The 20,730-nt window shown below is 47.6% G+C and overlaps 1 protein-coding gene across 2 annotated transcripts; it reads right to left on the bottom strand.

Moving 5' to 3' along the window:
- Positions 1 to 5,147: 5,147 nt before the first annotated feature.
- Positions 5,148 to 16,536, bottom strand: TM9SF4 (transmembrane 9 superfamily protein member 4). 2 transcript variants are annotated; one of them, XM_009576631.1, is made up of 18 exons: positions 16,505 to 16,536; positions 15,464 to 15,566; positions 13,743 to 13,842; positions 13,156 to 13,324; positions 12,946 to 13,075; positions 11,761 to 11,884; positions 10,786 to 10,904; positions 10,524 to 10,635; positions 9,968 to 10,038; positions 9,412 to 9,544; positions 8,779 to 8,860; positions 8,601 to 8,676; positions 8,135 to 8,251; positions 7,806 to 7,954; positions 7,397 to 7,460; positions 6,673 to 6,792; positions 6,048 to 6,137; positions 5,148 to 5,679 (listed from the first exon to the last, which is right to left on the bottom strand). In XM_009576631.1, the coding sequence occupies exons 1-18, from the start codon at positions 16,534 to 16,536 to the stop codon at positions 5,530 to 5,532; spliced, it is 1,941 nt and encodes a 646-aa protein (XP_009574926.1). In that variant the 3' UTR covers positions 5,148 to 5,529. The 2 variants fall into 2 exon arrangements, with proteins under 2 accessions (XP_009574926.1, XP_009574927.1); XM_009576632.1 differs by lacking the exon at positions 16,505 to 16,536 and having other exon boundaries at positions 15,464 to 15,572.
- Positions 16,537 to 20,730: the final 4,194 nt, after the last annotated feature.

The raw sequence follows: 20,730 nt of genomic DNA, 5'->3' as shown, positions 1-20,730 counted from the left end.
CTCTCGAGTTCTGCTGTCCCTGCCGCACAATCAATGCACACTTGCATCGGGCTCACCTCCATGCTATTCTCCCCACCCCAGGATGCACTCACTTCATTCTGGTGAATAACCGGGATCCTTTAGGAATCCTTCTGCAAGTTTCAGGCATTCTGTAGCTCCAGGTAAGGAGTCTTCTCCCAGAGCGCTTCCTCAGCAGGCTCCTGTGTGACCTGCACCCAGAGCCATCTCCACACAGTTACACAGACCACTCGCCACTAAATGCTTTAGACTGCCACAGAAACAGGTCAAGCAGAAATTGAATTGGTGATCAGAAAACAATACCCAGAAAACAGATCGTATTTTGCTTCTCACAAATCTACACCACAAGATGAGCTTCGCTTTCCTATCAAAAGTACCTTTTATTTCTTATGTGCACAGGTAGGGTTGCAGGAAGACACTGAAGTATCTTCCTCACTGTGTGCTCGTAGCTGAAGATAGGTCTGCGGTAGTCCTTCCCACCAGTGCCTAAACATCAGCACGCACAAAGAATGGACATGTCGTGAGGTACCTTCTCTGTATTGGGAGATTACAGTGACAAAGAAAGCTAAAGGGATTGCAGAAATAAAGGATAGGGAATTTGGAATACATTTTTTTTTATTACTATTAAATAGGTCAGCTCTTCATTTTCAGTTGGGGGAACAATCCTCAACATGAACGTGTCTTGTTAAAAAACAACCGTCCCTCATTTTAACAGCTATCTTCACCTTCTTTCTCACCATCTGTTTCACATACCGTGTCTTTGAAACTACTATGCAAGCGGACAGCCAGCTCTAACACAGAATGTACTGAGACGATAAGGGACAGCTCTGTGAAGCCTGCGGGACAGGAACAGCTACAGCATCTGTCGCTCAGCACATGGCTCCTGGCTGGTTTAGCATCCAGATGAACAGATCCCGTACCGGCGCCTGCCCCAGCAGCCCATTTTCCTCTGCAGTTCAGTGTCTTGCACTTGAAGGTAACACATAAGCTTCTGCTTACGGAACTCACCAGCACACCCTGCTTCAAGATGTGACTGAAAATGGTGCACAGGGCTGCGCATCCGAGTGGAGAGCTGGCATTGGGAATGGGCAGATTCCGTAACTTCTGCTAGAAGCCTGACCTGAGCTTATGACTTCTCCTTGCCCTACTGAGTGCCTCAGCCTTGACTGTTTTTGGGTTTTCCCCCTCTAGCGATCCCTAATATCTAGAAACTATTTTTAGAAAGGTTGTTTTGTAACATTTGTACCAGTATTTTCCTTAAACGAGGATATTGAACAAAAACCTAGAGATGTCTGCCTTCGAGGTGGTCTGACAACCGGGTGGTTGTGAGAGGGACGGCAGAGGGAACCTGTGGAAGCCATGAAGAGTCACCCCTGGGAGCAGTCGAGCTCCGAAACTGCTGCTGGAGGAAAAGCCACTGAGTGGCCTTTGCAGCCAGGAGTCACGCAGGGCTGGGCTGGCACGAGCTCTGCCCTCCGTCGCAGGCTGCAGGAGCGGCTGACCGCAGCGCAGTATTTGCTCCGGAGCTGGCAAACATCCCATTGTAAGGGAAGGGGCTTGGGCTTTCTCAGCCCCAGGAGCTGATGGGAGAGACACGGCGTCTCTCACTGGGGCTGCAGTTCACACTCTTCTTGTGCTGGATGTCGACAGGCCCAGCGCCCGACCTCCCTTCCTGCAGCTACAGCTGCCGAAGCCAGAAGCTTCCCCTTGTTAAAGCTCAACTGTTTTTCTAAAAACAAACTTTCTAGCACTTTTTCACACAGTGAATAACCTCTTTTAATGGAGTATTTTGGGGGCTGTAAACAAGGTTTTTAAATTGTAAAAAATATTAAGTGCCATTAGGAAATGTACAGTTCATCACTAAAATTAGCTCTTTCATTGTCTTGCAAAATGAAGTTCAAATTGAAAGCATTTTTTATAATGAAGCTGTTTATTAAAAGCATTTGAATTATCTGCCCTTGGTGTCATCTTGGAGGGGAATGGGTTTGGGGTTGGTTTGTTTTTAGTAAAGTTTTAAGTAAAGACAGACTCATAAGGCAAGTCAAAGACCCAGTTCCCTACATGACACAGACATTTAAGTTTCTTTCAAGCAAAGAATTAGAACCCAAAAAGGACAGCTGATATCATTATCTCCTGTCAAGGAGAATAATGTTTGTTAGATGGAAAGTTCTAGTCACTTGGTTTCACTAAAATGACCAGCCCGCGTGGAAGCATTTCAGACGAGTCCAGCCCACTCCCCCTTCCCAGTAACCCCAGCACGTTCAGCTCCCCAGGACTGCGCTTTGCAGAAAGGCAGCAGAACCAGAACCAAACCTTAAAGCTTAAGCAACGACCGTCTGCTGACACCAGCTGCCGGAGCATTTTGACAGAGATGAAAAAGAGCGAAAAGCATCCTGCCCTCTCGGGAATCTCTCTTCAGAACACGGTTTAAAAGCTGACAACCATTTTCAGTGTTCAGATACTTTTCTCGGTATGATCTAGTTTTCATTCCTAATGCGGCCACTGGTAATAGGTGCTGTTTCCTCAGCAGTGCTTTCCCCCAGAGCAGAGGGCTACAACAGGACACGACTTCGACAGCTCGGCTTCTCTAGTCTGCCTAAAAATGAAAAACAAGTTCAGCACAGACTGTCCTGTTGGTGGAGCTGAAGCCTTCCTTTGCCCTTTTCACGGGGAGAAGGGACTATTCCCATGATTTCTGAGTTTTAAGGTGTTTGCCTGCTCTGGTCTCGGCAGCTGATCAGGGTCACAGACGTTCAGCAACCCCTAACACTGGCATCCCTGTAACCCGTTTCCAGCCACGGCTGTGCACATTGCTCTGCTGGGCAAAACTTCCCAAGAAAAGTGAATTCACTACCCTCCCTCAGTCAGCATCTTCATCGGATGCTTGCTGCTCTCCTGCCACGTACACCCCCCAGCAGAAATACACAAGCACTGGGAAAGACATCAAGCTGGAAGCTAATGATGAAGGTCCGGCTTCCACAGCACCAACACACCTCCAAAATACAACTCAAAGGAAGGAAATGGCAGCTCTCTTTTAATTGTACTCTCGCCTCTGTTGCTCTGAAGCGCCAGGTATTTGCCCAACACGCCCCGCCTGTCAGCCATCCGACTGTCCTGCGGCTCTACCCACTACTGCTACGCAAGTCAAACAACGTATTTCACACACGAGAGCAGAGTTGCTTAAGTGGTCTTACCGTGTAGCACACGAGCAGTACAGCGAGAAACAGACCCAAATGCCTTGACCGGTGGCGTTTTAATTACAATATACGGCAGTATACAGGACATGCCACACGGGGAGAAACTTACTGCTCAGTCAAGTTTACCAGGAGAAAAATAATACAAAGAAAACCGCAGTGTATTCCAAGCTCTGCTTCTGATTGAAGCCACACATCAAAGACCACGCGGGTGTCAAACAGGGTAAGTGTTAGGAAAAGAAAATCTCAAGAGGTGGCTTAGGAGAACCCAGAAGAGCAGGACAACAGGACAATGGCAGATTTATTTACAATAGGACACAAAGAATACATACATTAATTAAAAATTACAAAGAATACAGAGAAAACACTTTGGGGAAGGGAGAGAAATCAATGCTGGCTGAGCCTCTCCACTGGGGCAGGGGCAGAAAATAAAATTAAAAAAAAAAATCAACCAAAATCTCAGAGAGGGATCTCAAATCAGAACTGACGCAGGACTCCACAGCACAGTTGGCTCATGCACCCCCTGCTCCCTTTTTCCATCCTTGATTCCTGGCTGATTAGACTTTGGCATGACGGGCGGCTGAAGGAGCTATTAGGCAAGGCTGGAAAGACTCAGTGCCGAGGAGTCAAGCCGCCTGGGAAGCCAGCTCCCCGCAGGGGGCAAGGCCATCGGTAAGAGACACGGGTCCTTGCATGGACCTGGTGGAAACTTATGGCAATTGGGGTTAAAAAAAAGCCCAAAGTCCCTGAAGGGTGCACATCAGTGCTGGTAACAGGGAGGGCTTTGGACAGTTCTGGGTTGGAAGGCAGCTTGTCATTTGGAGACCTTACTGCTTACTACAGGAAGAAGCAAAAGCAAAATTTTCATAGATCTCGCTAAAAAGCCTCTCCCCTGTAGCCCTGACTGAATCCAGCTAGTCTGGAGATGGAGGGAGCCTTCACTGTAATGTGGAACCTTTTCACTGGTAAACATCATTGAAGTGACCAAAATAAAAAAAAAAACTTTAACCTCTTAAAAAGAGCTTCCCATGGGCTGATTCAGGCATCAAGCCACAGAAAAAGAGGAGCCCGCTGCAGAAGAGCCCACATCGGCTATCCCGGAAGGCTTGGACCTTGTTGTGGAAAACAAAATACAGCTTAGGGGCGTACACTTCTTCTGTTCCCTGGAGGTAGAGAATCTAAGAGGAGGAGAGAGCAGCAAGAGCAGCTGGAGCACAGGGCAGGCAGTGAGACAGCCGGCTCCTGGCAATGGGAGAACTCCCCGGGGCCACTCCCTCTGTCCCCAGCCCCTTCTGCATGCCCTGCACACACCTCGCAGCAGCTCAGGCCCAATACTGCATCAGATCGCTTGGCACTAAAGCGGCGGCGGCGCAGCCTTCTCTCCGCAGGGCTCTGCGCAATCCCGGAGGGGTTCCCGGGCAGGAAGCCTGCCCCGTTCCCTCACGCGGCTGGAGCAGAGCTATGGACAGAACAAACCCTTGTAGTTACCTCGCGCATCCTTCCAGTCCCGTATTCTGGCACCAGCGCAATCACGTCGCTTCCACCAGAACGTTACATCCTGCTGCAGCTGGCTGCACCTTCCGAAAGAGAGGAAATCCCACCCTCCCTCAGCCCTTCCAGTGGAGGCAGCCGAAGAGGCCCTGCTGTCCAAGGCGGGAGGGAGGGAGAAGCGATGCCGAGGGTTGCAGTTCTCAAGCTCTCTCAGGGTGAAATTGCACTTCCTAGGCTCCAAATGGCACCTCCATCAAATTGTAAACAAGCCGAAGCCAGGACTTCTGCGGTCAGAGCACGCCAGACTCGCGCTGGGTAAGCCTTTAGGCTCTTTTTATTTTGCCATAGTCAAGCTCCCTCTTCTGTGCAGACATGAAGGCAGGAAAGAAACCCAGTCTGATATTTGTCTGAAGAGTCTCCCTGAATCCTAGAGCACCCTAGGGGCTGGAAGAAAACGTTTTCACAAGTGTTTCCACTGCTGTCTCAAATCCATTTGTCATCAACATAAAAAAAAAAAGGATGAATTAGCAAAAAGGGGGTTTACTTATACAGAGGGATATTTCTCTGCTAAAAAACTCCCTCAAATATGGAACAGGATAATAAAGTTAAAATGTAAGGTATCTACAGACCCCTTTTCCCCCCAGAAGTAGCCCAGAATCCATGTACACTGTGCCAAAGTTACATTCCAAAACGAGGAGTTATTTATTTCTCTTGTCACTCTCCCACTGGATTTTGTTTCCTTGAAAGAGTTGGGAGAAGATGTCCCCTTCACTCCCAGGAGGACATGCATTCAGAGGTGTCTACTTTCTGCTGGGTCTCTGCATCTTCAGTCTATTTTCACTGCGGCATAGATCTTCCGGACAAACATGTAGGCTGCATAGAAGCCAATGGTGCCAGTGAGGAGCCAGAAGGACAAGACCATAAGGGCGGTGTAGCCAAAGTATAGTAAGGAGGGAATGAACTCAACAATATCCAGCTAAAACAGAAGAAGAGGAAAAAAGCAAAATCAAGTACAGAGGTAACAAGAGTTAGGTCCCCAACCAGCCAGTGCCCTCTACGAGGGGGCATTTGACAAAGGGAGGGAACCCTCCACTCGATTAGTTTTTGTCCAGCTGAAAAGAGATCCCCTTCGAGGTGGGGTTAGGGAACACTGTTCCGCACAGGTAACGCAGGCAGGGGCCTCGGGCGCTTACAACCTTCTCTCCCCTCTGGAAGGACTGTTAGCACCGTTGGCTGGTGAGCTGCCTTGGGCTGGCACGGGGACAGACTAGGACTAGGCGGTCCCACCATTTCCTTTCCCAAATCCAACAATCTCCTCCTTTCATACAAGAGGAATAACAATACCTTGTTCACAAAGTAGAAGATGGCATAGATCAGCACGTAGAAGGCAGATCCTCCAGACACCAAGAAGGTCCTCCACCACCAGCGGTAATCCTGACAGGGTAAAAAGCCTCATTATCCCACAGGCTTCCTTTCCTTGTGTCACTGTCTCAGGGGAGCTGTGACCTTTCTGGGACAGGGAGAACACCACCCATTTTCCTTCAAAGGAAAACCACAGTTTGGGGCTGGGGAACTATTTTGTCACAGAAGTATTTCCAAACAAAGAGGATGAAGAGCTGACAGTGAAGCAAAGCCAGGTCAGTATCACAGCACCTGCTACCAAAGAACACGGCTCACCTCTGGCCCTGCATTTCACTTCGTATGTGGATGGAAGGAAATAGTTCCTTTGGGAAGAGATGTCAGCTCAAAATACCCTGCTCCCAGCATAATTTCTGGTATGAAACCAGTCCCCAGCCTAGCAGATAATCAAGTAGCTTCAACTCTCCTTGAAGTCAAAAGGAGTTAAGAGCAATCACGCTCGTAAGCTGGGCCACGCTAGATTTCTGCTAAGCAGCTGCAATAACGTGACCTGTGCTTTTCCAGGAGCAAGTACCCTGAGCTACCAAAACTACAAATGCAGAAATCTCACCTCAGCACAAAGCTGGAAGTACACCATGACAATGCTGATTTGGGAGCACGATACCACCAGGATTATAAACACCAGGAAGAGAAAGCCAAAAAGGTAATAGAACTGGTTCTCCCAGATTGCCTGAAACAAAGACACAGCAGAGATTTGTTTCTATGCTACTGTGATCAATGAGCGAACGTGAGATGAACTTCTAGCAGCTAACCCAAGGAAAAACAAGGAGACCCTCAGCCTCATGTAGATGAAACCACAGATCTAATGCATTTCACAACATTACTTCAGAGGAATCAGGTTGCAAAAAGGTGGCCAAAGACAGCTTTGAGGTAGCTTATTCATTCCCCTCCATCTCCCCAGCAAAGGAACAGCAAATTCCTTCCCATCCATAGAAGGTGAAAAATGCGCAGCAGCTGGAATGGCTCAGTGAATGTCTTAAGACCAGGACCCCTCCTTGACATAAGGTTACAGTAAGCTTTCATCTTTACCACCATCCTTCAAATCACCAAGGAGCGTCCCATAGACGTCTCCACATGTCTTCAGCACGAGGACAGTCTGAAGAGACCCACAGCCCAGCTCTCTCTGGAAACAATACCGAATGGTCTGGAGGGAACCTGCTAGCCCCTTCAATAAGTACAGGAATAGGAGACTGCTCCAGTGGAAGCCCCCTCCCTTTCAGAAGCTTTGGCACAAGAGGAATCCTATTCAGGAGCAAAGTGGGTTAAATGCTTACACTGAAAATGAAGAACAGTTCAATGAACATAGCTCCAAAAGGCAGAATACCAGCCATCAGAATCCTATAAAGCAAGAAAGAAAAATCATAAGCAGCACAATATAACTGTCTGGCCATTAAAAGTCCCCTGTAACCACACAGAGTGCTTCTAGCAAAAGCTCTACAGCTCCAGATTACTAAAATAAATGTCACACAGTAAATGGCACAGCTGCTCCCACTTTGAGCACGTACCACTTTTATAAGCACCAGCCATACCACATGAAGATTGTCTCTGATATTGCATTACTCAAGGAAACACATCTGCCATCTGTCTGTGTCCAGACACCAAGAGAAAGTGATGTTCAGCAATCCAAGGAGACTGAGGGGAGGGGGCTTAACTCACCGTATTTCCTAGACACTCATCACTCACCCAACAAATTTATTCATATACCACCTCTGCTCCGGGATCTGCCTGGGAATCTGATTGGTCCGAACAGGATTGTCATACGGCTGTTTGCGAAATCCAAAGTAGTAACCCAGGTAGACCAAGGGCAAGGAGATCCCAAACCACATGCAGAGCTGGGAAAGGCACCTGGAATCACACCAAGAGTCACAAAAGTGAGGCTGACAGCTCCCTGCCCTGGAAACTGAAGTCACCGGCCAGACCAACCCTCCAGTCAACCACTGCATCAACACCCACATTTACAAAGATACTGTGAAACTAAGCACGTCCCTGACAGCCCAGTCGCCTCCTCCCACTGCAGCAGGCTCCAGGATGCAGGTGGTACCTACCGCTCCAGAGGAGTGTTTCCCCCAGATGAAACAGTTCAGGACAAAGCAGATACCAAAGACGACACCCGGATACAGGGTAGCTGTCTGCAAGAGCAAACACAGGTTAAGAGAAAACACATGACTATCAGCCATAGTTTCTCTTTAATGAGTCCATTGCTGGGACAAGGCACATGCGGAGGAAGCACCCCTTTTGTTATAGCACTAACACAAAGCAGACGGGCTGTGGGGAGGATCTCAGACAATCCTCTTGCTTTACTATAGTACGTGCTCTAGTGTTCGCCCTCTCACGTAAAGCTACGAGGACTCAATCCACACCAAATCTCTGCAGTACAGCCAGGCTGCGTCCAGCTACCCGCAAATACGCGTGGAGTTTATCCACATATCTTGGCATCAGCAAACCTGGATAAAGAGTACAGAACACCGCAAGACTCACACAAAAAGCTCCCTTCTTCCATCGATGTCCCTTCAGAGTCCGGTATAAGCGGCCAGCAAAGAATCCACCAAAAACCCTGGACAGAAACAAGCCAAGACAAAGAAAATTAGCTTTCATTGTTGGGGAGAGGAGGGGCGGGCAGGACAGCACTGCTGTGGGAAGCAGTGGAGACACCTACCCCATGAACATGAAGAGAAAGCAGGCAGTAGTCATCAACGCACCCCGGCTAGAAGGCGACAGCATCCCCAGCATAGCAACAACTGCAGAGGGAGAAAAGGACAAAGAACTGCAGCTCTGACATACGTGTGCTAGCCAGCATCTGGAAGCTGGGGGCACGTCCCACGTGCAGACCACAGCTGCCTGGAATCCCTGCCTTCTGCACAGACCCCACTTCCTTCAAAGCATAACGCATCCACAGCCTCCAGCACCGGCCAGAGAGGAAGCCACAGCTTTGATCTCAACCTACAGACCATGCTTTAGCCTCCATTTCCCCAGCAATTTGAGCAGGTGCAGCTCAGAAGGCAAGCACACATGTGCAAAAGTCTCTCAGCCCACTATCACCCAGGGCTCCTATCTTGATAAGAGGAAACATAAACACAAAAAGATGCCTTCAGCTGGGAAATGCTACCTAGAAACTCAGAAATGCTGCGCACAGGCCTATAGCCTCGATCAGCCTGCAACAGGAAGCGGCCTTAATGCCACCTCACTCAAGCTAAGCTGACCACAGGTTGAAGTCAATGGGAGCTACAAACACCCTTAAGCATCGTTCCTCTTCTCATTACAGCCACTCCATACAACATGTGCCGCTTACAGATGACGATCAGGATCATACAGAAGAGCTGAATTCCAGAACCCAGGAGAGAGCTGAGGATCATAGGATACTGCGGAGGCCTGAAGACATCTCCATGCACAAGTTTCCAACCAGATTCCTCCATAGTATCTTCCTGTAGCAACAACAGGAAAAGAAGTTATTTAGAAACAGTCTAATGGTGGAAATGAAGGTCCTACCACAGCCAGCCTAAGACATTAATTTCCCTGTATCCAGTTCTACAGAATTATATCACTCTAGTTAAACTTCTTTCCCCTTGGGCTTAAAACAGTTAAGACCTGAACTGCCAGTGCCAGGGCACACATTTATGGAACTGTCTGCAGTCATTACTTGGGTCTGAAGACATCTAAACCGGCCATTGTACACAGACAGACAAAGGTGTCATGACAGCACATGACAGAACTGCCCCTCACATCTTCAGAGCTCAAAGCAAAACAGGGGCAAGGAAAGAGACAATATATCCAAGTCTTCAGACTAGATCCCTCCTCATCTGTGCTTCCCTCCCTCTCTGATCCCAGCCCCAAGAACAAACACATACAATGTCATCTTCCTTGTTGTAGTTGGCAATGTCCTTCCGGAGAGTCCGGATGATGATCATGCTGAGAATACCTGAAAACAAGCACAAACTGAGTTTAGCTCAGAGGCTCCTACATGGCCGTGCTGCTCTCACACTACATGGCTCCCACCAATACACAGTTCTGGCTAGGAGAGGAGGCCTTGAGTCATTAGCCACCTCCCCCAGCCTTCAGCAAAGACAGAAACAAAACCCCAGGGAGTAAGGACGGCAGTATTCCAGCAGGAACAGGGCACCGTGGCTTTCCTGTGCTTTTTTTTCCTTAAATACGGACATGCAAGATGTGCGTTAACCACACTCTACTCCCTCAACTACCCCAGTCAGAGAGCAGAAGTGGATAACTGACCCCGTGGGGCGCTGCCTGAACCAGGAGGTTTTGTGTGCTAATGTTCATTTCCTGCCCCTTCTGACCAGGTTCAGACACGGCCACATCCTCCTCAAGCCACCTGCAGATGAGGCTTAAAGAAAGTTCCCTGCAGATTAATGGTAAAGCCTTCTTCACCCCACACATCTCACTCACCTGAAAGGAAAAAGACGACCACAACCGAGTTAATGATAGAAAACCAATGAATCTGCACGTCACTCATGGTCAGGTAGGTGTCCCAGCGGGAAGCCCATTTAATGTCACTCTCCTGAAAGAACAGGAAAGTTCTTCTCATACCAGCACATTCCCAATGTCTTCCACAACACCTCTGTGATAGACACTTGGAGCACTAACTGCCAGCCAGTCAGTGCCAGTCAGGGGTAGTGAGCTGTCAGCCAGCTTCCCATTACTCCCTCACCTCCCAGTGGACAGAATAGGTGAAGAGCAACTGGTTCTCTTTAGAAGGATCTATTTCCTGAGGGGCAGAGCCCGTAGCTTCAGGCAGGGTGCACATACTCTTCTCATCAGCCTTCAAGTCTATAAGGGAAAACATGGCACACGCTAGGTCAGCCCTTCCCTCGAGGTACCACCTCTCCCACTGATCATCCTGGCCCCCAGTTCCCTGAAGGTGCTGGGCTGCAATTACTGCAAATACTGCAGGGCAAGCACTCATTCCTTTCTCACCTGCTTTGCAGTTTGCAAAACTATTCTTCCGACCAGAAGTGGAGCACCATTAACAAACTTTAAGGAAAGCTATGCATAGGGCTTTCCTTAACTGGAAGGATAAAAGCCAGAAGCTCTGAAGCCAAGGATCTAGATCATGAACAAATCCTCTCTTCCACATGATACGCTGAGAAACAAGACCCCTCCACCAAAGCCTGCTGCTGCCAGAGGAGAGTTGCACAGGATGATACACACAATGAGCAACTTCCCTTCAAGACACCTGTTTCATGTTGGGCTCACTGAGGTAGGAGTGTTTTCCCCCTAACCATATTTTTACATTCAATCCCCCTAGAACAGTTCCAAACATTCTGTGGGTCTCTGGACTAGCACGTAGTGTCCCAGTGGGGGAGATCTGGGCCACAATAAGAGCTAGATGCCATGCATACTTCATACTAGATGACACAGTGCAAAAAAACACAACCCCCAAAGCCCAAACTCCAATCTTTTTATATGAATGCATTTTCCATGGATTGCATTTCAAGGATATCTCTATTTTTGGTACTTTCTTAATAACAAAGGGGTTTATTGTTCTTATCATTCAGACTTCCTCATTTCTGTGCCCCAGGACCATAATGTAAGCAGCAACTGGCACCCTGATACATCGGTGGCGTTCAACTCTTGGCCCTCAAGAGATTCTTCTCCTTTGCTTACCTCCCTAAGAGTCTCTCACCTTCTAGTTTAATACTTTGGGGAATCACTTCAAAGCGCACAACTCTGTAGGTGGGCTCCTGGTTCTCTTCCACATCCTCTCTGTGGTAGTAAAGGATGAAGGAGAGGTGGTTGTGCAGGTAGAACTAAAACAGATTGATATTAAATAAAACGTTAGCATCCCAAGGGAGGAACAGGCAAAGTTTAGAAGCAACAACTGCAAAAAGCAGCTTCAGTGCAGAAAACTAAAGACTCCAACTGTTCCCAGATGCATTGTGCTACAGAGCAAGATCAGGCTAACACTTTCCAAGGCTAGAAGAACAAGAGGAGAGAACAGAGATGTTGAAAAGGTAACACCTCAACCACTCCAGGCATCAGGGACAATGTTTTGGTCTATTTCTGGCATGGAAAATGTCATTTTATTTCATGTCTCAACCATGCTCTCAGCGGCAGCAGAATCACCAAATTTAGGTTGAAAAGACCTCAGTAGCTACAACCCCGAGTTTCCTGCCTGTTTTTTCTATCAGGCAGACGTACATTACCCAGACTCCGTGGGGGCCCACAGCTGTCCTGAGCTTGCACTTTCAAAAAGCTCTTACATCACCTGTTACATGAACAAAGCACAGTGACCCCAAGCTGGCACAGAGGTTCATTCACCCGTAAGAACTCGGGCTCAAGCGATCGGAGCTGCGTGTGCAACTGAACACGAGTATGATAAACAGATGCATCTGATAAGTCAAACAGCTGATCTCAGGCACACAATCATGGAAAATATCTGTAGGAATACACATGCTAGGTTTCCATTTGCAAACTTAAGCAACTTTTCCTCCAATAAACACTTGACTTTTTTTTTTTCCTCCAAACAAAATGCTCCAAAATCAAAGATTAGCCAGCCTTCGGGGTACGTTCCCTTTGTTCTACTGAGGGGAAACCACCGCATGCGGTTGTCCAACGTTATACAGCGAGTCAAAGCTAGGACTCCTGGCTATCATACCAGTAGTCCAGCACCCACCCCCTTCTGGTGCTGGACTACTGGTATAAGAATAACCTCTCTCTCATAAAGAAACCTCTCTCTCATACTTCTGCTCTTTATAAAACCTTTTGGTTGCATTCCCAATCCTGATGCTCTCTGGTAGACGTCTAATGCCCTCTGACAGACACCCAGAGCTCCTCCGGGCACCCCTCAGACAGCATCTGGATTGTCTACCTTGTTACCATCCATAAACCCAAGCCTGTATCCATGCTCGAACTGCACATCCTTCTCCTTCTTCTTCTCCTCTTCCTCACGATTGGAATAAAACTCCAGCCGTGTTGCCACAGGGAGGTTATCAGCAATGCTGAAAACACAGATTTCAGATCAGATTTGTCCACAACACAGAATCCCCACTGACACAAACCCATGCTTGAGATGACTCACAGATGGACATAGTAATCTTCCCTGATCCGCTCGGCGATCAACTTGCTCTGCTCCACTGTCAGAGTAACTGGCTTATTGGGCAAGTAGCACAGAACTTCACATTTCTTCTCCACATTCATGGAAACCTGGAAAGGTGTATTTACAATTCGGTCCCCTCGAAGAACCTCACCTGGAAAACAGGAAAATAAGGGCAGGGTGAAAGACTGCCAGGCTTCCTGCCATTGATCCTGCTACTGGGTTGGCAGCGCACTGTACAGCCGGAGTGATAACAGCAAGTCTCCTTTGTTACCACAGACACAAGGATAAGATCGAAGGATAGTTTAGTTATTTTGTTGGAAGTACCAAGCTCTACTTATGAAGCAAGTTACATGCCCTCCTTCAGAAAAGGTGTTTCCTCTTTCCCATATATGGACATCCCAGTTTGCAAACAGCCAGCATATAACAAATTAGAGAAAGCAGGCTCTCCACTAACAGTTTATCAGAGATGACATTTGCATTTGCTTTTACTCCTGTAAACATACCCTCACGCAGCTCATAAATGGCAGCCCACTTACTGCCGGGGAACATGCTGTTCAACAGATACGTACCAAGATTTTCAGCCTTGTATGTTATCTTGGTGGGCTGGCAGAAGGGCAGTGAGTAGTACTCATATGGTAGCTGGGTTCGCGAGCTGGTGAGCTTCACAGCCTGGAGGAAGAAAGGAAGGATTATCCCCATGAAAGAACTTAGATAGTTTCCTACACTTTCAGCATCAGCCAGAAGCTGAAGCTTACTTCAAGACACCTCCCATAAAGCTCAATTTTGGAAGCTGTAAAAAAAGGAGACAGATGTTCCTCGGAGAGCTCCAGCTTTATTTTCTTTTGCACAATTCCTAGTTGTACGTTTTCTACACTACGATTTAGTAGCAATTCATTCACAAACAGAGAAACACTTGAAGAAAGAAGTGTGGCGGATTGGTTTCACAAATTTATGACTCAGTGAAGTTAAAAGAAATAACAAAGAGCTCGAAAGAGATTCAAGAGTCACATTCCATACAAGATCGCAGTTGTTCCCTCAAAAAAAAAAAAATTGATGTCACACTGGACCTAGAGATCTGGCCTCTAGTGACATGAAGAGTTGAGCAATTTTTATCTCTGTAAGGAAAGCCAGAGAGCCATCAGATTGGGAAGACAACTGGCGGTGACAAAACCCAAACATTTCTGGAGAGTTCCCACAAATCACATGGCACAAGGGAAGTGCAGAGACATACCATGACAGCCAAGGCCACAGTTGCTCCGAAAAACAGAAGTGTTTTGTAACACAGCCAAGCTCATTTATTGGAAGAGCGCTGGCAAACACGCTGACTTGACTTGCCTTATCACTTGAGGAAGCATTTGGCTCATGAAATCCCTTTGAGAACAGCCTTTCCAATACCCCCTTCTTCTGGGAAGCTTACTGTAGCCACAGGCAAGTCTCATTTGCTTAAAAATAGCCTACGTCTGGCAGCCTGTGGCCAGAGAGCAATTTGTGTTGTGCTTCACGCGGGAGCAGCAAGCCTCAGCATCCCCAAGGGTGCTGGATTTTGCTGAGACAGAGGCCGCAGCTTTAGAAAAATAAATTAAATGGGCTATAAATTGCTGATGTCTAGAAACAAAGCCTGGCTTCCTCCTGTACGGGTGAAGCAGTTCCATCATTCGCTACCAGCAATACTGCACAGGAACAGCTCTTCAGCAAGCCTGGGTTGTAAGATCTGCAGCACTCAAGGACAAATGCCTGCGCTTGGAAAGGGTTTATCATGGATTTCACTTGATTTGAAGACACAACATGAGCAAACTGGGTAGAAGAAAAAATTGAAAAGGTCTGATTCAAACCACTTCTTTATTCTACCATTCACCTACCACCTAAAGGCCCACCCCCCTAGAAGCACTTTGAGAGTCAGTATAATGCTGGAGAAAAATCTCCAATTAAATTCACTTCAAAGCTACAGTGAGAAAGAGGGCTCTTTTTACAAATAGAGCAATGTCTTGAGGACTTTGGTGCAACTGCTGAAGGAATTTGGTAGAAGATATTAGAAGCAAGAAAAGGAATTGCGTTGGGAACTGCAGGGTAAAATGACAACAGTGACCACTTGAGGGCTGCTTATCCCCAACACCCTACATGAATGTTGTGAAAAAGAGAAAATATCTGCCCCCCAAAATTTTAGTAACAGGATCTCCAAATTCGACTTTCTAGTCCCACTTAGCTGCCATGATATAAAGAAGGAAAAAAAAACAAAACAAAAGAAAACCCAAACCAAACAGACTAACAGCTCCATCTAAGTTCATCCTACCTTTATTTCTACAGGATCATTGCGGTGGAAGTTGATAGGAGCCACACCAGGTACATAGAAAGAGTCTGTACCATGCAGCAACAACAGCAAAACCAGCATATATCTTAGCCTTTCCTGCAAAAAGGAGAAGAAACATTAAAATACAACAGAAACATGGGAACAACATTAGAGATGGGCAACAACACTGAAAGTGCTCATCCCAGACATTAGAAAGGCTGTACAGTCAGGTGATCAAACACAAATTAAATTCAGAAAAGCCGTTCTTAACTTTGTTTTGTGACTTTCATCAAGTCACGTTCCATTCTGTGTGTCTCTGTCTCTTCATCTGCAATTAAGAAAACATTGGCTTTGCTCAACCACAAGAAAAAGGCACTGTAACACGCTTCATCTAGCAGACTGCCATCTGATTTTTTTACTCCCACCCATCTAACAAGCCTGTGTAGAAAACTCCACGGATTACTAGAGAAGAGGGCCATAGCCCTGGCACTGGATTTCTGTCAGCTCCGCACATCAGGAGTTACCCTGTAGCCGCTTACGGACTGATGCTCACGCACCGCTAGCTGCAGTGGAGTAGTCAGTGTAGGGTACAGTCTGACACCAAACTAACGATTTGCTGCATCCAAAAGGATGGTCACATCACCACTCCCTCCTACTCCGCTCTTCTTTCCTCATCCCTCTGGGCCACAGCACAGCTCAGTAACATGGCAAAAGAGTTTTCACCCCTTTTTCAGGGAGTGGGGAGATGGGTCAGGCTGGCAGGTTCAATGGGATCCACACAAACCAGACCTCGTACAACAGCAGCAGCAGCAAACTCTTCGACGGACTTTGCTGCTTCCTCAGTCCCTACCATTACCTTGGGTAACCCAGCCCAGCTCGAGCACGAGCAGGAAGGCTGTGAAATGAAAATCGAGCTTTAAAGAGTATTAGACAGCAGCAGCTTGGCTGGATTAGAATATCAGCTCTGGTATAATCTCATTGTATTACTAGCTTCAGCCCATTCTCCTAAACTCCCTGCATGTACGGCAGCATTGGAAAACACACAAAACCCAGTCTTGAGCTAATGCTGCAGCCATAATAAACCCAATTGCTGCCTTCCCCTGCACATGGTCAGCAGGGCAGGCAGAGTCAGTCTCCATGACCTACTGCCCTTCCACCTACAAGCAGAAGCTCTGCAATCGGGGGCAGAGAGACAAATATAGAAGGGAAAAGGGAGAGGAAACGGACTGACCAAGCGAGACAGGCTTGGACTGAAATGAGCCACCACCAGCCTGGAGCCTGCTCTGGGCAGGCACTACCCTCCCACCAATTAACACTGTCTGGGCAGGCCGTGAGGAAATTAAACGCGAGGCCAGCTCAAGGATACAAGCCAGACAGCACGGGCAGGAGAGGAGAAAGCACGCCGAGCTCCAGGCTCCCAGCAGCCGCCTGCGGACCCTGTCCCAAATAGCCAGCCCCGGCACGTCTGCTCCCTGTCGGCAGCGATCCACGGGGAAGGCAGAGGGGAGCTGGGATGTGGGACCCAGAGATCGGCTGGCAGGAGCTCTGGGCGCAGACACAGGGCCCAGGGCACTGGCACTGCCAACAGCACCGCTCCTCCCGGCTGGAAGGGGCAGGCTGCTGCGCTGCTACAGCCATAGCATCTTTCTCAGCGCGCCAGAGGAGCACAGCCAGCACGCACACGACACCAGAGGAAACATTCAACAGCTTCACATTCACAAGCCAGGCGTGGACAAAAAGTGGATCCTCTATCATGGGGATCCTTCATCAGGTCAGGGCGGGGCGGGAGGGGGAAAGATAATCTGTGTTTATTGCCCCCACACTCCCTTCCTCTTCACCACCTTCCTTTTGTCTTACTCTGAGGCTAGTAAGGTACGCTTGGCCCAGACACCAGCGAGGGTCAGTAGAACATCCAGAATTACTGGCACTGAGCAGGACAAAAAAAAAAGTCATAAATATTGGGGGCTTTTTAATCTAAAATGTATTTAAGTTGTGAATCCTAGGAACCACATAAAATTCGTTAACACTAAACTACCTTTTTTACTTACAAGGAAGATTTTCAGATCTGTTCTAAGTACAGCTTAATGCAGTTTAGAGCAGGCAAAAAGCCTCATCTGGAAAGCAACTGGGAAGCACTCCTTTTAAAATTGCTTGGACTTCAATACTGATCTACCTTGAAACAATGTGGGGCTTGTTTTCTGTGCTTCACTAAATTTTGCCTTCTCCGATGTTGTAAAAGGGTGCTCTGTGACTGTCCGACTGAGAAGGAAAAGGTCTCCCAGGCAGGTGAAGCACTGGAAGGAAACAGCACTCTTGTCCTACATCGCGCTCTACAGCAGCCAGCGACCTGTAGCAATTATCTCGCTTTGTTTGTCACTAGAAGTGCTAGACGTACACAGCACAATATTACTTAATAAAAACCAAAAACACACCGGTGCCATCCTTGCCCTGAAGAGCTTGCAAGGTGACAAGGTAAGGACAGAACTTTGGAAGGCGCTCAGGAGACATGCAAGCACACAGAAGATGAAATTTTTGATGACACCTTTGGCAGAAATCAGGCTCTTTGCATACAGATGACGATGACTCAGGCAGCACCAGGCAACAGAAAAAAGGCAGGAGGGGGACTATGGAAAGCCTTGCCAGGAAAAAACATTTGGTAGCAAGAAATGGGAACACTGCTATGCAACAGGTGGGGGGAGCTTTGGAAGTGAAATTTGAAGGAAAGGCCCAGCGCAGGTTCCTAACCCGGCAGCTCACGCCTGGCAGAGCACGTGCAGGCTGAAGCCAGGGGCCTTTCTTACCAGGATCTTTGCTTTCGTATTGACAGATGTGCTTCACCTTCTCCAAATGAAGGCAGCAGCTTAGCAATGACAACATGGACACATGCCAAAACATCTGCATAACTCATGAGCCTGGCCAGGCAATCATCTCATTTGGGAGATGCCTGCAAGCTAAGTTATCTCCTACGCGAGGTCAAAACTTGCAGGACGGAGCTCTGCTTTAGTTCAGTCACAGAGCCCCGGCGAGGCACAGACTTCCAGCAGACAGGGGACACCACCTTCGTGGCCTTTACCAATTATTTTCCAAAACACATGCACAAAAAAATCTCTCAGATTACAGTCTTGCATCTGAGGTGCCAGGAAATTGTACAACGAAGCAACAAGTAGCACAACAAATATGCACAACTCCAGATCAAGAAAAACTCAGCTGCACGTAGACAAAAATAATTTGGATTGACTAAGCCTTATTATTTTACTATATGCATACATGCAGACACACACTCGCAAGAGACCCTTCTTAGGAGAATATGACCTAAATCAGAGAAGTAACTGCAGAAGCACAATCAACCCCTCCTGCCCCTGTCCCCCAAATCACAGCGCCTGGTGAGAAGCACTACTCACACTGAAGTGATCTATCACATGCAAAAAGCCTGCTGAAGGAAATCAAACCTCTTTCTCTCAAAAAATAAAAAAAGAATTTAAAAAAAAAAAAAATCTATTTCAAATGTCACTATATTCCTTCTGCGTGCAGGACCCCAACAGAAGTCACACTCAGATTTTTCTCTCGCACTAGTGGAAAGTAGCCTGGGGAAACCATGGCCCAAGACCAGGCAGAGCGTGTCACCCCGGGAACTCCTGGCACGGTGCGGGCAGGACACGGCCAGCGCTGCTGCAAGCACAGCTACACTAACCACCCCTCGGAGCAGCGGCATCAGCCACTCTCCCCATCCTCACATAACTCGGCACACCCATCCTCCAAGGGCAACATCCCTGAAGTCTCTGGGATCTCTCTTGAAAGATTTTGAAAATCTATTCCTGTAATTAACTTTAGAATGAAGCACTTAGCTGTAAGAATAAATTAACTCAAACCTTCCTTGCATCCATTCTAACAGTATTTCTTGTCCTGTGCGCAGCAACGAGAACAGAAGTTCACACACAAACCCTCTCCGAGAACGTACTTCTGGATAATTACCACTAGACTTGATATTTGCGAACAATTCCAGGACACAGTTTCTCTGACTTATCTCATTTAGAAAGTCTTAAACAATATTGCCATTTTCTGCCAATTCACATAAGGTTTACAAAACACACTGCCAAAACAGAGGAATTGTTTAGCTAAATCCCAGCCTGACCAAGCATGAAGAGACCCTACAATGTGCATTTATGCCATTACCACTCACATGCGCGTGCTTCCCTGCGGCTTGCGGTCCCTGAAGCTACCACTGCCAGAGTCTGAACTCCAACATTTATTTAAGGGAAGGGGGAAACCGAAGCCAACAAGAAGCTTTTCCCTGTGGCACTCTGCCAACATGGTCTAACGTAACCCAGAGGGCCCATGGCCGGGCCATTTGCGTCCAGGACATGCCTGCCCAGGTTACTGGCAAGCGATTTCTACAGACTGACAACTTGAAGAAACCTTCGAGCAGCAGCGATTTCATGCATTCTGCAAGCATTTTAACAGGGCTGGTACTGTATCAGGGCTGGTTTAGGTCTTACAGTTTCATAATCCACATATGAACTTAAGAACACAATATAGTATTTGCTCAAAGGAAAAGGAAGTAGGAAGCAACAATGATGGATATATGAATGAGACAGTGGACATCGTCCCATTTCTTTTCCGCAGAGAAGGGCAAGAGGGACATCAAACAGCCATAATCAAGAGCTTTTAACTTTCAAAGACAGTTTCGAAGAAAAACAGGAAAAACACAACCTATGCAGAGCCATTTGTCCAGTGGATTCATAAAGCTCCGCTTACCGAAACTTTTTAATATGGTGACAGAAAGGGAGGAAAGACAGAACCCACTACTTTGTGGGAGGAAGAAAAAATCCACATGTAACAGAGCAAACTGAAGCTCTCTCCCACATGGAACATTTATCTACCCTCAGGCATATTAACAGGACATGCACAGTGCTAACAGCACCTGCTCTTCACCCCCGCTGAGGTGCCAGCCTGACACTCGCCCCCCTTTTTCGAGGGCTGCCTCGTTAGATGTTCTTGACAACTGTTTGGACAAGCTCATCTTTATTGCATCACTGCCCAGCTCACCCTTGCACTCAGAGGAGTCACTGAAAGCCTTTCGAAAGGAGACAAGTGCTGCATTCACATTGATTTCAGAGGGCTCCTTTGACACCAGGAGAGCTGTTAGCAGTCTTCTCTGCTTTTCATAAAAGAGAAGGCTACAAGGAAATTCCCAGTAGGACCATCTTCAGCTCTCAAAGCCAGCTCAGACGCTCCCTCCTCCCTGCCTGGGAGAAAGCCAGCAGAGTATG

This window comes from Fulmarus glacialis, unplaced genomic scaffold, assembly GCF_000690835.1.
Source record: "Fulmarus glacialis isolate BGI_N327 unplaced genomic scaffold, ASM69083v1 scaffold14104, whole genome shotgun sequence".
In the NCBI taxonomy this organism is placed as follows: Eukaryota; Metazoa; Chordata; class Aves; order Procellariiformes; family Procellariidae; genus Fulmarus; species Fulmarus glacialis.
The sequence above is the reverse complement of the archived record's forward strand: the minus strand, read 5'-3'. Positions and strand labels throughout refer to the sequence as shown.

Excerpts from the sequence above, each read along its gene's own strand:
- TM9SF4 (XM_009576631.1), bottom strand. The coding sequence starts at position 16,536 with ATGGCTGCAGCATTAGCTCAAGACTGGGTTTT. Across the intron at positions 15,567-16,504 it reads TTAGCTCAAGACTGGGTTTT|ATATATGCTGGTTTTGCTGT; the intron begins GTGTGTTTTCCA and ends GGAAAGGCTAAG. Across the intron at positions 7,461-7,805 it reads TATATGAATAAATTTGTTGG|GATTCTGATGGCTGGTATTC; the intron begins GTGAGTGATGAG and ends CTTGCTTTATAG.